At 42.0% G+C, this 17,932-nt stretch overlaps 1 protein-coding gene across 4 annotated transcripts in view; it reads left to right on the top strand.

Annotated features, from left to right (window-relative positions):
- The window catches only part of LOC135175489 (septin-10-like), a 111,962-nt gene that overhangs the window by 90,588 nt on the left and 3,442 nt on the right, over nt 1-17,932 (top strand). For 3 of the 4 annotated variants that reach the window (XM_064143674.1, XM_064143672.1, XM_064143675.1), the window contains 3 exons: nt 1,308-1,404; nt 1,947-2,115; nt 15,267-15,399. In XM_064143674.1, the coding sequence (XP_063999744.1) occupies nt 1,308-1,404; nt 1,947-2,115; nt 15,267-15,399 (399 nt within the window). Of the gene's footprint in view, nt 1-1,307; nt 1,405-1,946; nt 2,116-15,201; nt 15,400-17,932 lie in introns of those variants that run through there. The other variant, XM_064143676.1, reaches the window with a different exon arrangement.

Raw genomic sequence — 17,932 nt, 5'->3', positions numbered from 1 at the left:
TTGTGAAGCTAGATTGCTTTGAGCAATGTGTCTGCATTTGCAGTTCATGTGCATATGCTTATAGATGTACATGAGCATATGTTTGCATCTACTGTGGTTTGAAAGTAGGGAGGAGGAGCCCAGTATGCTGGAGTGTATGGCTCTGTAATCTCAACTTCTGTTAGTTATGCCAGGCAGTGAGGATATGCAGGCTGCTGTTCATAACAGGCCCTTCTGCTGTGGGGAAAAATGATTGTCTGTTGCTTACCCCTTTCATGCTCTGCTAGTGATTTATCATAGAATGGCTTAGGTTGGAAGGGACCTTCAAAGGTCATTTACTTCCACCCCTGTGCCATGGGCAGGGAGACCTTCCACTAGATCAGGTTGCTCAAAGCCCCACCCAAAGTGGTATTGAACACTTCCGGGCCAGTGACCATCTACAGCTACTCTGAGCACTGTTCCAGTGCCTCACCACCATCATAGTGAATAATTTCTTCTTTATAGCTAATGTAAAGCTGCTCTCTTTAAATTTAAAGCCCTTACCCCTTGTGCCACCCCTACACTTGCTGGTAGAAAGGCCCTCCCCATCTTTCTTGTAGGCCCAGTTTAAGTAATGCAAGGCTGCTGTAAATCTCATAGTTACTGATTCTTTCTTTCCTCTGGGCACTTGTTGTGGGTCAGCATGCAGTCAGTACCCAGCCTGTGTTTCTGGCCATTTGGCCAAGGCCACAGCAGTAACTCTGCCTCAGGTTCAAACCTGTGATCATCTCATGACTGCTACTGGGAATATGAACTTAGACTGAATACAAATCAAGGAGGTGTGTTCTAGAGCATCTTTCTATTTACTACTGATACTCTTCCTACTGAAGCTCAGGATATAGATGGCCACTTTTGCCACTGGAACAAACCTGCTGAACCAGATCCCATCTGTGGTCTACCAGGAATCCCACATCTTTTTCTGCAAAGTACCTTTACACATGGTTGGACTCACCATGTGCAGGAGCATAGGGTTGCTCCTCCTGACGTGCAAGACTTGGCATTACTCTAATTTGAACTTCGTGAGATTCCTGATGACCCATTTCTCCATCCTGTCGTGGTTCCTCTAACCTGCACTACACTCATCTCCCAGTGCTATTATTGTACTTTGACTTTTTTATCAATACTTTGGCTAGCTACTGATCTATTTAAAGTGATTTTTGATTTGAAACAGCCTGTTGGCATTTCCTGAAATGACAGGTTTTCCCACTAATTTATTTATGAAGTGTTTACTTTTCAGTGTTTCCATAGGAATGCTGAGATTTAAGACTGTGCTGGTGTGACTCTTACAGGGGTATTTGCCATTTGCTGTAGTAGGAAGTACAAAAGAGGTGAAAATTGGAAACAAAATGGTGAGAGGTCGTCAGTATCCTTGGGGCATTGTACAAGGTAAATGAATTCTCAAAGATATTTGAATGAGGATTTTGTTGAAATACAAAACTTGCCAAGGCTAAAACGGGCAGATATTACCCACTGATGCCACATTGATTGTGTTTTGGATCAATGATTTAAGGAGTTTGGCAATTCACACTGGAGGTGCGCATTGACAGGTGGTTGCATCAGCACTGATGCATCCCTGAGATGGTGTGTATAGTATTGGTTAGATTAGTATGGTAGGCAGTGCCCTTAGCACTACCAAACTTCAAAGTTATACTATTGTCAGTAAAGAAGAAGGGGGAAGAAAGATAATTGTTTCAACTCAAAAGAGGAAATCAGGACATGTTGAAATGTTCACTAGTGCACTTAAAATTAGTGCTTCAGTGTATATATCAGAGATTCCATGGAAGTACAAAAGATACAATAAACAATGAGATACCTTTTCCTTGTGTTATAGTTAGTATACAAAATAAACTAATCTAACACTGCTTAAAATACAGTTTGATAGTTTTGCTACTTGGGCACAATAATGAAATCTTCTTTTAACTGCTTAGTGGAGAATGAGAACCACTGTGACTTTGTAAAGCTTCGCAAGATGCTTATTTGCACAAATATGGAAGACTTAAGAGAGCAGACTCACGCACGACATTATGAGTTGTACAGGCGCTGCAGATTGGAAGAGATGGGCTTCACAGACACTGGCCCCGAGAGCAAACCAGTCAGGTAAAGAACTTCATGTGCAGCACCTGCTTTCAGCATCTATTCACTCTGCATTTGACTATAATGACCCAATATGGAGTAGTGCTTATATGAAGAAGTTTTCTCAGAGGGAAAAAAGTGGAGTTTTTAAAATCAAAGCTGTTTGTTCAGTTATCTTCATGTATGTATCTTTATTGTATGTAGCTGTTTGTTCTGCTATCTTCATGGAGACTTGTGGTGGTTTTACACCACTTAGAATTCAGGATTTACCCCCCAGAGGAACATTACCACAATGCTCAGAATTTGGAAGCAAAATGAAATTATTATTTACAAAAATATGCTGAATATAAAAGGTAATAAACTGTGGTGGTTTGAGGGGTTCCAGGTTATCCCACATGCCCTAAAAAAACTGCAAAGACCAAGATCTGTCTTGGAGGAGGAACTGGTCTCGCCTGGATATCATAATTTTGTTATTCAATCCCATAAGTCCTGCAAGCACTTTAAAAGTAAGCAGCAAGGTCAGTTTGTTCTCTTTTCTCCCTGCCTTTCCAACTCTACAGAGGGATCCTTATTTGGTAACTAGGTAATTATGTAGGACTTCCCTGTGGAAGGCCACAGCCTTTGAGGCTGCAGGCTGCTGCAATGAATCTGGCCTGTTTGAGGCCACTTGGGACACAATGGGGCAATTCTCATGTATCCTGTATCTGTATTAGGTGTTAAGGATTCATGTATGCTACATCTTTTCCTGCACATCTTTAAATGCAACCTTTCTGTATTCATCTCCAATTCAGTGAGAGCTTTATTACTTTGCTGCTCTTTTTGCTTAAAAAAATAGTAAAGTGAGATCATAGAATCAACCAGGTTGGAAGAGACCTCCAAGATCATCTAGTCCAACCTAGCACCCAGCCCTAGCCAGTCAACTAGACCACGGTGCCAAGTGCCTCAGCCAGGCTTTTCTTGAACACCTCCAGTGACAGTGCCTCCACCACCTCCCTGGGCAGCCCATTCCAATGGCAAATCACTCTCTCTGGGAAGAACTTCCTCCTAACATCCAGCCTATACTTCCCCTGGCACAACTTGAGACTGTGTCCCCTTGTTCTGTTGCTGGTTGCCTGGGAGAAGAGGCCACCCCCTGCCTGGCTACAATGTCCCTTCAAAAAACTATGACATAAACATATACAAATACATATATACCTATACAACTGAACAAAACCTAACTACCTGTCTGGACAAAGCCCAGCTATGCCCCTGGACACCACAGCCTGCTAGACCACGTTGCCTTACCACCTACTGCAATGTAACCCAAACAGTGGTTGGTGCTGAGAAGAAAGCAAGGCTAGAAGGAAAGGCAGGGGGAAAACAAGCAAGTGAGCGAGCCATAACAAGCTGTGCTTCAAACTATATACAATTTTTAAACCAATGGAATTGGATAAACATCTCTTATATTTTATTCAGCCCCTTTAGGGTAGAGTCAATCCCCTTGGACTCTCTCTGAGTTCTCTAGAAAACTCCATTTGCAATTAGTCCTAAACTGTAACAAGAAGTATATGGGGTTATATGAGCATTGCTTTCAAACTCATACAAGCTGGTTGCATTTCTGAACTCCTCTTTTACAGTCAACATAAGGATTTAAATTTTGGGCTTGGAGAATGTAATTTTTCTTCAGGTTCGTGCACTTAATGCATTTTAGGTTATTTTATTCTATATTACAAATTCACAGATTGGGTCAAAAGGGACACTCAAAGGTCATCTTGTCCAACTCCCCAACAGTGAGCGGGGACACCTCTAACTAGATCAGGTTGCCCAGGGCTACATCAAGACTGATCCTGAATGTCACCAGAGAAGAGGCCTCAACTACACAAGCAGAAGGGCTCTGCAGCGGGACCTTGACCGCCTGTACAGATGGGCAGAGTCCAATGGGATGGTAACAATAGCTCCAAGTGCAGGGTGCTGCACTTTGGCCACAGCAACCCCATGCAGAGATACAGGCTGGGGTCAGAGTGGCTGGAGAGCAGCCAGACAGAGAGGGATCTGGGGGTGCTGATTGATACCCGCCTGGACATGAGCCAGCAGTGTGTCCAGGTGGCCAAGAAAGCCAGTGGCATCCTGGCCTGCATCAGGAATGGTGTGGCCAGCAGGAGCAGGGAGGTCATTCTGCCCCTGTACTCTGCACTGGTTAGACCACACCTTGAGTACTGTGTTCAGTTCTGGGCCCCCCAGTTTAGGAGGGACATTGAGATGCTTGAGCGTGTCCAGAGAAGGGCGACGAGGCTGGTGAGAGGCCTTGAGCACAGCCCTACGAGGAGAGGCTGAGGGAGCTGGGATTGGTTAGCCTGGAGAAGAGGAGGCTCAGGGGTGACCTTATTGCTGTCTACAACTACCTGAGGGGTGGCTGTAGCCAGGAGGAGGTTGCTCTCTTCTCTCAGGTGGCCAGCACCAGAACAAGAGGACACAGCCTCAGGCTGCACCAGGGGAAATTTAGGCTGGAGGTGAGGAGAAAGTTCATGACTGAGAGAGTCATTGGACACTGGAATGAGCTGCCCGGGGAGGTGGTGGAGTTGCCGTCCTGGAGCTGTTCAAGGCAAGGTCGGACGTGGCACTTGGTGCCATGGTCTAGCCTTGAGCTCTGTGGTAAAGGGTTGGACTTGATGATCTGTGAGGTCTCTTCCAACCCTGATGATACTGTGATACTGTAACTACATCCTTGGGCAACCTGCTGCAGTATTTTATCACTCTTGTTGTAAAGAACTTCCTCCTTATGTCCAACCTAAATCTACCCTGCTCCAGTTTAAAACCACTGTCCCTTGTCCTATCACTATAAGGACTTCTAAACACTCCTTCCCTAGCCTTCTTGTAGGTCCACTTCAGATACTGAAACGTAGCTATAAGGTCTCCCTGAAGCCTTCTCCAGTCTAAACAGCCCCAATTCTTTCATCCTGCCTTCACACAAGAGGACCTCTAGCCCTCTGATTGTCTTGGTGGCCCTCCTCTGGACCTTCTCCAGCAGGTCCACATCTCTGTTGTGCTGGGGGCCCCAGAGCTGGATGCAGTACTCCAGGTGAGGTCTCACCAGAGCAGAACATAGTGGCAGATTATTAGCATGCTGGTTTGCTTTCTTTGTTCATAATGTTATACCATGGACTCCCCATGTGATCTGCCATAGCAACAGATGTCTAGCCTTTTCAGATCAAGAGACTGCTTGCAAGACTGTAGGACATTAATGGAGGATTCCCAAAGAACGTTAAGCAGAGGCCTAGAGACAGGTGATTGTTTCAGGTAGTAAAGTTGCTTTCTGCAGGAGATGCTTACAACTTTGTTTAATCTTACATTTCCAATTCTGTCATCACACTCTTTCAACTTCCTTTGGTTGTTTTATGCTTGGGACTGTATGGGGAGGAACTGGCAATTCAGGAGTGGTTCAAGCCTTCATGGTTTATCAAAGTGCTGTTATTGCATAGTCATGGTGGGAAATACTGACTTAAACCAGACACGAAAGCAAAATATTACTTTGCATTAAAGACATTTTCTTGTGCTTTGAACCAACTGGTTTGTTTACTTCTTTTTTACTTAGTGATCAGACTGTCTTTACCCATTCTACTCTGGTATAAACAAAGAACTTTTGCATCTCTTCTCACCAAATAGTTTGGTTTAATGGCTTAAATCCCTTGCTTTCACCAAACGCTGCACAGAAGTTCTAGGGCAGTGGCAGTTAGTGTAGCTCATAGAATGTTGGTGGAGCAGCACTGAGGAGACAGGGCATTTGTCTTTTGGGAAAGACATTTTACAATACCAGAAATAGGGAAGAGAATGTAAAGGATCTGTATGTAGTATTATTAGCAGGCTAATGTAGCCTTACCCATGAGGTGCTTTATGAAGCTACTGAGGAAACAACAAAAAGCATGAACCCCAACAGCATGAAAGAAAACATCTCTTTCCATAGAGGAAATCCAGTGCCTCTCATTTTACTAACTTGTAAATTTACATCTCTTTCAGAATAGGGACCACCCTGTGTTACTAAATGGTTGTCCTCGTTGTCCATAAGGATGTTCACAATACATACATATGGATTCTGAGAGCTATAGTTTTAAAATCTAGTTAATATTGCATATCAACATATGACTGATGATTAAAACTTGATGCTATTTGTGTAAATAATGATCAAAAAGTATGTTGAGAAGTGATATTTTGTGTCTGTGATGTAGCTGTCTACTTGCTAAGCTAAGTTGTCTGAATTGGGTTAGTTTACCTAAAGTGAGAACATTTCTGCCTGACTTGAATAATTGGTGCATTTTACTGCACATGGAGTGTGTAGCATTTCTATGTTGACACTTGAGTAGCTAAAATGTTCTGCTCTTTTGGCGTGTCATAAAAGAGCTGCTTGTGAAGCTCCTGTACCACTCTCCTGGATTTAAAAACACAACAGTTGTGAATGCAGCCTGAGGTACTTTATTCATCAAAAATTGTATGCCACTGCTAAGCAAAAACCAGTAATTCTTGGATTTTCAGCTGCCTCGTGAGGTAAGCTGTGAACACACTTCTTAAAGGCTTTCATTCTTAAGTGATTGTACCCCCTGTACTCAGCACTGATGAGGTCACATCTGTTTTGGGCCCCTCATTACTAGAAGGACATTGTGTTCCTGCAGTATGTCCAGAGGAGGACAACAATGATGATAAGGTTTTACAGAACAATTCTTATGAGAAGCATCTGAGGGAGCTAGGGCTCTTCAGTCCAGAGAAGAGGAGGCTCAAGGAAGACCTTATCACAGTATGTCCAGAGGAGGACAACAATGATGATAAGGTTTTACAGAACAATTCTTTTGAGAAGCATCTGAGGGAGCTAGGGCTCTTCAGTCCAGAGAAGAGGAGGCTCAGGGGAGACCTTATCACTCTACAAGTACCTGAAAGCAGGTTGGAGCAAGGTGGCAAGCAACAGGACTAGAGAAAATGGTTCCAAGATGCTCTAGGGCAGGTTTAGGCTGGACATTAGAAAATATTCACAGAATTAGTTATCGAACACTGAAATGGTCTGTCCAGGGCAGTGGTGGAGTCTCTGTCCCTGAGGGTGTTCAAGGAATGTGTGGACCTGGTGCTTAATGACATGGTTTAGTGTCAATCCTTCAGTGCTGAGGGTTGGACTGAGTGATCTTTGAGGTCTCTTCAAACCAGATGTATTCTTTGATTACATGTGAAAAAATACATTGGCAAGCATTCTTTTTTTATGGGAGACAATGGAAAGAGATAGTTTCACCACAAACAGAAAAATACATTTGCATCCTTATTGCTGGGTTTAGGAATGGAGATAAAGATAGTAGTAGTCTGAAGTGAGTGTCTGGTGTATGCTTTTAAAAATATCTATTCCCTAATGGTCTGTTTAGTGAATTTGTGTCATCATAACTTTTAATTTATTTGCAGTTGAATTCTAAGAACTAAGTTTTTCATTAACCATGATCAGTCTGTCTCACTCTAATAACTGAAAGAACTAACTCTTCATTTTCAAGTATCAGTAAAGGGTTGGATGCTTATAGAGGATTACATGGTTATTGCTCTCACTGCTGAAAAAGGAGATGACCTCTGTTCCCACCAGTTGTTGTCATATCTGAATGATATACTGTCTTTTGAAATGTAGGGGAACTTGGCAATAATGCAGCAGGATGAGGTGGTCCTGGGTGCTTTGGAAGTGGCTAAGGCTACTCCAGGTGAAAGGTTCACATGAGTACTCACAGTAAATAAAGAATATTTAGGAAGAATGGAGAGAGACTTGACTGTATAGTTAAAAAGGTGTCATGATGTAGTCAGGACTCTGGATATTGTAGTCATACTAAAATAAAATCATAGAATCAACCAGGTTGGAAGAGACCTCCAAGGTCATCCAGTCCAACCTGGATCATCCATATGAAATTGAGTTATTCTGCTGATTTCAGGGTATCTGGCTTATACTAGTGTTTTATCAAACCATTATTTGTTAAACTGGATAACAATAATTGGCATCACCTGAATTAATCAGTAAGTGGGAACATCCATAATCTCATTCATATATCTTGCAAAACCAGTACATTAAACTCATTAATGAAGAGTTCAGGTATCATTGTAAAAGGTCATGAGAATTAACAGTCATGCGTGTGCCCTATCAGATTAAAATATAACATGCGGTAAACCGCTTTAAAAATGAAGAATCCACCACGTGGTGCTTCAGGTTTGCGCTAGTTTGAAGCAGGCTAGAATGTTTTGGTGAGAGAAAGTAGATAATTTAGCTGTGAAAAGGAAAACAGTTGTGATGTCAACTTCTCTCACAGTCTCGCTGAGAAGTATGGGAACAAGAAAGTAAACATTAGATAACATTTGCCATTTTCTCACTCTGCTTTTGGCTTCAGACTCAGCTACATCTCCCTAACCTCGCTGCCACTAACCTTGCTCCTTAACCTCTTGGCTGCACCTCTATTCTTTCTCAGGATTGGGGTAAGGTTGAGAGGGGCAGGGGGAGGTACTGGGGTGGTTGAGAGCCCCTCCTAGGGACTCAGGTTTCTGGGAGGGGAGTTGTGTTTCTGTATTACTTTTAACTTGTATATTTCTGTATATAACTATATATATTGTACATATCTGCTTGTACATTGTGCTAGCTGTAAATAAATAGCTTCATTTATATTCCCAGAGCCGACTGAGTTAGCTGGGGCATTTCTAAAGTGTGTGTGGGGCGGGTAAAAGCCAAACCACCACAAGGTTAAAAGTGAAATATTATCAAAAGATAAAACTAATCATGGAAGCATAATCTGGTTTCCAAGCCATGCAAAGCAGCCTAGTGGGAATGGGCTTTGAAAGCCTCTTAGGGCAAAATTTATGCAATGAAGTCAACAGATAGCAGACAGCATTTGAGGGGATGGCCTATGCATTTGAAACAGTATCTGCTGGATGTAAAATCCAGGAACTGCTTTTATTATATTTTTAAAAATACTTAAAATTTGGATTTCTTCTTTTTTTCTTACTGAAAAATGAAGATAGACTTTCTTTTGTGTGTGTGTGTGTGTGTCCTGTCTTTTTGATGGCCCAATTATGTCAATTGAGAACATGAATTTCTAGTTTCAGGTCATTCTCAGCAAGAGATAATTGCTGAGATGTCCCAGATGGAAAAATGTGAGATAGAAACAGAAGTGTGCACATAGTAATCCTAGATGCTTGCAAGGGAGAAGAGGATTTACTACTGTTTTGAAGTTGGACATTTTATAAGTCTATTTTCCAGTCTAAGCTATGTTGTTACTTAATGAGACATTTTTGTCTTGAAAGAGGAAAGCTCATAAGCAAGGATCTGTTGAAAAAAGCTTAGGAGTGATATTTAGGGTATATGATTGCATATTTGGATTCTCTGATGTTAATAATTCTCACTCAGTTGTTTGCTTTTTTTCCTGTGCTCATAATCACAATTTGTTCTTCATAATAATTACAGTCAAACATAACTGTAACATAACCACCTCAGTTTCTCAGTATGTGAGCAATCATATTATTGCATGGTTTATTCCTCCCTGAAACTGGGATATTCAGAACCTTGCAGTTCCTGGAAAAAAAACCATGTTTGTTTCTCAGTCTATTTTGAGGATGGAAGAAAACCAGGAAGGATTCAGTAATGTGAATAAGTTTATATGTAGAGAAAGGTTGCTATGATGTACTTTCAGTATCTGTTTTTTATTTGTTCCCCAAGGATCAGTGCTGGGCCCAGTCCTGTTCAATATATTTATTGATGATCTGGACAAAGAGATTGAGTCCAGCATCAGTAAGTTTGCAGATGACACCAAGCTAGGAGCAGGTGTTGATCTGTTGGAAGGTAGGAGAGCCCTGCAGAGGGACCTGGACAGGCTGGATGGGTGGGCAGAGGCCAATGGGATGAGATTTAACAAGGTCAAGTGCAGGGTTCTGCACTTTGGCCACAAAAACCCCAAGCAGCAGTACAGGCTGGGGACTGAGTGGCTGGAGAGCAGCCAGGAGGAAAGGGACCTGGGGGTACTGATAGATAGTAGGCTGAAGATGAGCCAGCAGTGTGCCCAGGTGGCCAAGAGAGCCAATGTCATCCTGGCCTACATCAGGAACAGTGTGGCCAGTAGGACAAGGGAGGTTATTCTTCCCCTGTACTCAGCACTGGTCAGGCCACACCTTGAGTACTGTGTCCAGTTCTGGGCCCCTCAATTCAAGAGAGATGTTGAGGTGCTGGAATGTGTCCAGAGAAGGGCAACAAAGCTGGTGAGGGGCCTGGAACACAAACCCTATGAGGAGAGGCTGAGGGAGCTGGGCCTGTTTAGCCTGGAGAAGAGGAGGCTCAGGGGTGACCTCACTGCTGTCTACAACTACCTGAATGGACATTGTAGCCAGGTGGGGGGTGGCCTCTTCTCCCAGGCAACCAGCAATAGAACAAGGGGACACAGTCTCAAGCTGTGCCGGGGGAGGTATAGGCTGGATGTTAGGAGGAGGAAGTTCTTCCCAGAGAGAGTGATTGGCATTGGAATGGGCTGCCCAGGGAGGTGGTGGAGGCACTGTCCCTGGAGGTGTTCAGGAAAAGCCTGGATGAGGCACTCAGTGCCATGGTCTAGTTGACTGGCTAGGGCTGGGTGCTAGGTTGGCCTGGATGATCTTGGAGGTCTCTTCCAACCTGGTTGATTCTATGATTCATACCCAGATTGCATGCAACTGCAATGTATTTCTACACTGAACTGTTTGCTTAAGCAATCAATAACAATTCAAAAGGTGTAAATTACTGGCAAATGTTTTAGTTGGGGCATTAGCTAAACCAGTTGTGCTAGAACAGGGGCATCAAACCCTTTTACTCAAGGGCCATATTTGTTTGACTTGGGTGAAAGGTAACTGGGATGTGTAGTGCTTGGGAGGATTTTTGGTTTTGCAGAAGTGGAGCAAGCTTCGGCAGAGCCCTCCAAGCTGCTCTCCTCTTGCTTTTTGGGTTTTTTTTGTATCAGCACATTAGCTGTTATGAGAGCATAATACGAGTGCCCTGGGTGTAGTGGACCAGCAAGAGAGAAGCAACACACAAATACGAAAGCAAGACCTGCTTTGTCTCCAGTTACAAGCCAGATAAAACCAAAGCAAACTGAAGTGCTGCATGTCTAGAAAAACTGATTTTTGTGGCAATATATGGAGGCAGAAGTGAACCCTTCTGTTGAAGACCTCTGCTAGATTATGTTGTGGAGTATTTAAAATTTACATAAAATGTACAGTGCATCCCTTGACATGGGTATATATAGCATCATGTTTGCAACTCTGTGCCATTCTTCAGCTGTTCATCTCAAAATTAGTCACAATAGCCAGGATTTTTTTTAAGACATACATCTGTAATACTGTGCTTTAAGTGATCTAAACCTTTTGTTTGTTTGTTTGTTTTAATTTATATCCATACCTGTCTCAAACATGGATCCAAATGGCAAAAAAAAAATTGCCATCTTTTCCTTTATGTTTTTGTCTTTTAATTTATGTGAAAAATGGGCTAGGGCAGATTTACATGATACGTTGGACTGGATGATCTTGGAGGTCACTTCCAACCTGGTTGATTCTATGATTCTATACATTCTGTGATTCTATTAGCCTTCCTTGGAAAGGCACTTGGGAGTGGAGTTGATTTGACCAACTGCAGACCTTTATATTTGAGCTGAATATTGCAACCTCCTTATGGTAAGACTGAACCACATCCAAAATACCAGGTTTTCAGGCCTCCATCAGAAAGATGATAATCACAGAACCACAGAATTAACCAGGTTGGAAAAGACCTCTAAGATCATCAAGTCCAACCTATCGCCTAACCCTTCTAATTAACTAAACCACGGCACTAAGTGCCTCATTCAGCCTCCTTTTAAACACCTCCCATTCCAATGGGTAATCACTCTGTGAAGAATATCTTCCTGGTGTCCAGCCTGATTGCCCTAGCATCCATCCTAAACATCCCCTGGTGCAACTTGAGGACGTTTCCTCTTGGTCTAAATGAAGCAATATTCATTCTGATTTTAGTTTAGTTTCAATCCCCAGGTCCTGAAGCCATGTGGCTCAGGTCCCTCCATCCCTTGCCTGCTGGTCCCTCCTTTTGCTGGCATTCTTTGCTTTGTGGAGCTGGCAAAGATGCTGCTCAGCTGCCTGCCCTGAGACCTGCCCCTTATTTCCCTCTTCACAGCAATAAGGAGAATAACACAGTGTTTGCAAAGAAAGCTTTCTTCAAGACAGGGTTGGATGGGGCCTTGAACAACCTGTTCTAGTAGAAGATATCCCTGCTCATGGCAGGAGTTTGGAACAAGGTGGTATTTAAGGTCCATCCCTGCTCATGGCAGGAGTTTGGAACAAGATGGCATTTAAGGTCCATCCCTGCTCATGGCAGGAGTTTGGAACAAGATGGTCTTTAAGGTCCATCCCTGCTCATGGCAGGAGTTATAAGGATAATCCTTTAGATCTAACACATCCTTAGTGTTGCTTAATACCAACTTCTATAGTTTACTGAGCCAATGCACAATGCAAAAAATACCTGCCACTATTTAACTTTGTTTGTTTTTCTGATATAACTTAATTGATATCTGGAGGATATGGTAAAAGCTACATGTGGAGTTTTCAAGTTTGAAAGCTTTAGAAAAAAATTAACTATAAATTGCCATGTAAATATCTGTGCTCTTCAGTGTACATAAACATTGTGTGCCATTGATAGTTGAATTCACTTTAGTCAGAGTCTTTATTTAGGAACAGAACATGTTCGATTTGCATCTTTATATATAGGCTTCTGTATTCTACGTCTTAATGCAAATACAGTGGAGAAAGTTCTTCACTGAGAGAGTCATTGGACAATGGAATGGGCTGCCCGGGGAGGTGGTGGAGTCGCCGTCCCTGGAGCTGTTCAAGGCAGGACTGGACGTGGCACTTGGTGCCATGGTCTAGCCTTGAGCTCTGTGGTAAAGGGTTGGACTTGATGATCTATGAGGTCTCTTCCAACCTTGGTGATACTGTGATACAAAAGATTGTATGTCAGCAATGCTTCTGTACAGAGGTAGGTGATAGTGCTGTTAGGAGGTTTGCAGTGGATTAGTAAGGTGTAGACTTTCTTCGCAATCCATTCTCTTCCTCTGAAACCTCAAAAAGAATATATTATTTAAGTAGCTGTCTTCAACATTTTAATTTTGCAAGTGGTGTCATAGAGAGAGCTTCATAAAGTTTTAGAGGTCCAAACCAGAGGAATGAGTGAACCTGTGAATCTGATTTTCATAATGTGTTACGTGAGAAACAGTGAAACCAGTCTTCAGGTAAACTGAAGAGTGTTTTACTGGGAGCAGGGGATACAGTAACAGCGAAAGGATTGGCTCAAGATCCGGTGAACTGTTTCCCCCCTCCTCCCCAAAACTTCTAAAACCAAAGACTGTTTGGATCATTACACTGTTGTTATGTCAAACACACAAAAGCAAAGTTTGTTTTAATTTTGCCACTGTGATTTGCAGAACAATTCAGTCCAGAGAAGGTGGGAATAGAAATAAAATAAAAATTTATTCCTTAGTATATGCTGTGTCCTCAAAGTTAATCATTCATTAATTTCAAGACAAGATTGCTTTTACTGGGTAAACTAATTTAGGTTGAGTTTAAAGATGCCTGTGTAAGGAAAGGCAGCTGTGATTGCACTGTGTTGTCATAGTCTAGGACTTGCTCTAGTGGCTTTATTCCACCCAAAGACAGCATGCTGGCTAGCAGAACTGACTCAGGGTCCCAGGCTGTGTACAGTGAGATTGCTGACCCTTGACAAAAACGTGCTGCAGCTTAATTGTTATTACATATGCTGTCTAGACTTAAAGACCAGGTCCCTTTCCTCCTGGCTGCTCTCCAGCCACTCAGTCCCCAGCCTATAGCACTGCTTGGGGTTGTTGTGGCCAAAGTGCAGAACCCTGCACTTGGCCTTGTTAAATCTCATCCCGTTGGCCTCTGCCCACCCATCCAGCCTGTCCAGGTCCCTCTGCAGGGCTCTCCTACCTTCCAGCAGATCAACACCTACTCCCAGCTTGGTGTCATCTGCAGACTTACTGATGCTGGACTCAATCCCCTCGTCCAGGTCATCAATAAAGATATTGAACATCTGTGTACGGGCTTCATCCTGTTTTCCCTGAAAAACAGAACTTGTACTTCTAGCACAGCTGTGACAGCAGTGATAGTACAGACCCTAAAAATGCCAAACCTCTAGTAGTACATGAAGAAATTGTCAGCATCTTTTAATTTCCTATGATATGCTTAGAAAGAAACATATGTTATGAAAGAAGTTCTCATTTTCAAGTATTTGCTGTTTGCAGGGGGAAAATGTCTTGTGTACTGAAATGTCTAGTACTGAAATTACCTAGTAGGGTAACTTTTTTTTTCACCAAGAAATAAAAAAGGTAAGAGGCATAGATTTAAAAGCAATTTTCTTCCATTGCTAATTATTTGCTCAATGATCTGAACTAATTTACACCTCTTATATACGTTTAAATGTAAGTGTGGTATATATGCAGTATGTTAGCCCCTGGAATGGAGGATGCAGGAACAGAGAAGCAGTCTTGAGGTTTTGGTGTATGCATGCTGGAAAGTAGCCCTATCTTTCAGATGTTAAACTACTTAGGAAACTCTATTTATTCTGTATTAATGTGACTCCACCATATTTAAATTTGTGAAATTACAGAAAGGGAGAGCTACGTGTTTTGAAGGTCCTGTTATTTTCCTTCTTTTTCATACAGGAATAGTCTGTTTGTTGTGTTAATGCTCTAGATGCAACGTTTTTTAATGCCTTACTTTAAAACTGAAGTGTCACAATATGTAAAATCGGGGAGGATGTTTTTCTAGCAATTTTGGGGTCTTATTAACAAGCATCTTAAAGAAAAAAAAGTTGTGGGTGTTGGAGACAGAAAGTTGTAACTCAGGTCTTTTAGAAGGTGAGATTCCTGAAGTGCTGTTTACTTTGAAATGTAAATTGCCCAGGCTGTTAGTGTAAATAATTGTGTACTCAGGGTTGTTTATTTAAAGATTTAGAAAGATGCTTCCTTTTGGCTAGGTTTGTGAATGAATTTTTATGTGGGAAGCTATAGAGATGAATGTTTCAGATGAATATTAATTGTTTAAATAATGTTCCAGATTGTTGGTTTTCCACATTGAATAAAGCAGCGTGCTGGAGACTTGTTTACATTTTTGGACTTCAGTCTACAGGAAGCCTATGAGGCAAAGAGGCATGAATTGTACCTTGAACTGCAAAGAAAAGAGGAGAAGATGAGACAACAATTTGTGCAGAGAGTGAAGGAGAAAGAAACAATATTGAAAGAAGCAGAGCAACAGGTAAGCATGCCTGTCTGAGTTTGTTTGCTGAGGTTTGGAACAGTTAAATGCTTATCAATATCATGAATTGATATTCATGACTTCCTAGTATTTTGAAGACAGTGGTGCTCAAAATCTTAATCATGTTGATTACACAGACTGATTGGATTAGCAGATTGATTAGACACAACCAAATGAGAACAAGTCCTGTGAGGAGCGGCTGAGGGAAAAGGAGACTCAGGGGCGACCTTATCACTCTGTACAAACTACCTGAAAGGAGGTTGTAGTGAGATAGGTGTTGGTGTTTTCTTCAAGATACAATCCATAGGACAAAAAGAAAAGGCCTCAAGTTGCACCAGGGGTAGTTTAGATTGGGATATTAGGAAAAATAGTTGTCAAACAGTGGAACAGGCTGCCTAGGGAAGTGATGAAATAACCATCTGTGGAGGTACTTTAGACATGTAGATGTGTGCTTAGGGCTGTGGTTTAGTGGTGGACTTGGTAGTGTTATGATTAGCAGTTGGACTCAATGATCTTAATCGTTTACCTAACATAAATGATTCTATGACTCTATAAATGACAGGGGTTTTCTTAAAAGGTCTAAAGGCTTTGGTGAATAGATGGGACAAGTCAATAGAGAGGGAGGTGATACACTGAAGTAAGAATGGTTGCACGTTTCTTTGTCTTCTCTAGCAGTATGCTGAGAAACATGAGTGTGCAATATCAGCACAGTGGGTGCATTTCATGAGTATAGGTATGCTCTGAAAAGACCAAGGTTTGAGGAAAAAAGTCCCTGAGGTTTTTTTTCAGCCTAATTGAGTGGGGCAGGTATGTATGTATGTATGGCCTTCAGGTTCAGTTATTAAATAGATGTTCAACCCTCATGCTGAGAAGTTTTACAGTGTGGCAGAGGGGGTTGCTTTTGTTGTTTTTGCTTTGTTTCTACAATCTCATCTATTCTCAGCTGCCTTAAGAGTATTTGGGGAATACTCTTAATATATTGTTGAAGACTTAGTCCTGTCAAGCTGGACTGGCAGAACAGGATCTTCTCATCCACTGTCTGCCAAACTCTATCAGAGTCATATGTGTTTTTATTTAAATACTGTTTTAATTGAAATGGGAAAGCTGTGTATATTTATTAATGTTCTTTTCTGTCCCTCAGTCTCCCAACAAAGATGTAGTAGTTTCTGTGAAGTGTTCAGATGCCTGTTTTAAATTAGAGTTGATACCTTGTTTTCTAAATCTGTTAAGTCCCCCATAGAACTTGTGGGGAAAAAGAAGCGTCAAGTTCAGCCCCTCAGTGTGAGACTAACCAATTGGAGGAGTAATTTGTCATGTGCAAAGTAGATTCAGCTAGGTCTTGCACAGTATGTGTTGGTACCCTTTGATGTTTTCCTTGTGTGATTTCACCCAGGTGGTGTGTGAGCTCTGCATATTGCACTTGAATTGTGGATATTAGTTTTACCAGTTCCTGGTGTGAGAAAGTGATCATGCAGTCACTCCTAAAGAATGTTTGTCATCTACTGTTGCTGCTCATTATCTGAGAAGTGTGTCTGTGTACCTGGAAACCAAATTAAAACAGGACTTTTTGTTGTACTCAAAGATTGCTTTTACATCCTTCATTTGGAGGAAGCTTGTAGGTGCAATGTGCAGTATTACCACTCCTGGGACTGCAGTTGTTCAGGACCTTACTGTTTCTACCTTGAATGTTTTTATTGGTATTCCATTTGGTTTTGCCATGCATCTGGTTATCTGTTGCAATAAAGTAAATAAACTAATGGTATACATCTATGCATCCCTACATACATATTCATGAAATTGACATCTCTGCTGTGTAGAGCAGGCATACTGTTACACCTGTCATCTCAGTTATTTATGATTTCTGTCTTTCTAACAATGGATCTTTCTGATTTCTATACTGGTATAGCAGCACTCAGATTGAGTTACACCAATATAGAAGCAAGATTCTAGAAGGCTTTGTGTATGGGGAGATGGGAGATGAGGAAATGTGGAGTAAGGAACACTTTTGTTACCATGCACAACTTCACAGTAGGTTTAAACTGATAAAAATACATCTGGAAAGTAAAATCCACTAATAAGCTGGAAGAACAATCAAAGCACAGTTACTGCAGAAAAGCAATTGCAGGTTCATAGGATGTTAAGGGTTGGAAGGGACCTCCATAGATTGTTGAGTCCAACCACCCTGCCAGAGCAGGACCACAGAATCTAGCACAGGTAGCACAGGAACACATCCAGATGGGTCTTGAAAATCTCCAACTTCTCTGGGGAGCCTGTTCCAGTGCTCTGTGACCCTCACAGTAAAGAAGTTCCTCCTCATGTTGAGGTGCAACTTCCTGTGCTGTAGTTTATACCCATTACACTGTATCTTATCACAGAGCACAAGTGAGAAGAGTCTGTCCCCTCCCTCTTGACATCCAGCCCACAGATATTTATAAACATTGATTAGATTCCCTCTAAGTCTTCCCTTCACTAGACCAAAAAACCCCAGGTCCCTCAGCCTTTCCTCACAGAGCATTTGCTCCAGCCCCTTAAT

Source organism: Pogoniulus pusillus, chromosome 5 (genome assembly GCF_015220805.1).
Source record: "Pogoniulus pusillus isolate bPogPus1 chromosome 5, bPogPus1.pri, whole genome shotgun sequence".
NCBI lineage: Eukaryota > Metazoa > Chordata > Aves > Piciformes > Lybiidae > Pogoniulus > Pogoniulus pusillus.
Note: the sequence above shows the minus strand (reverse complement) of the source record. Positions and strands in the feature narration are given on the sequence as shown.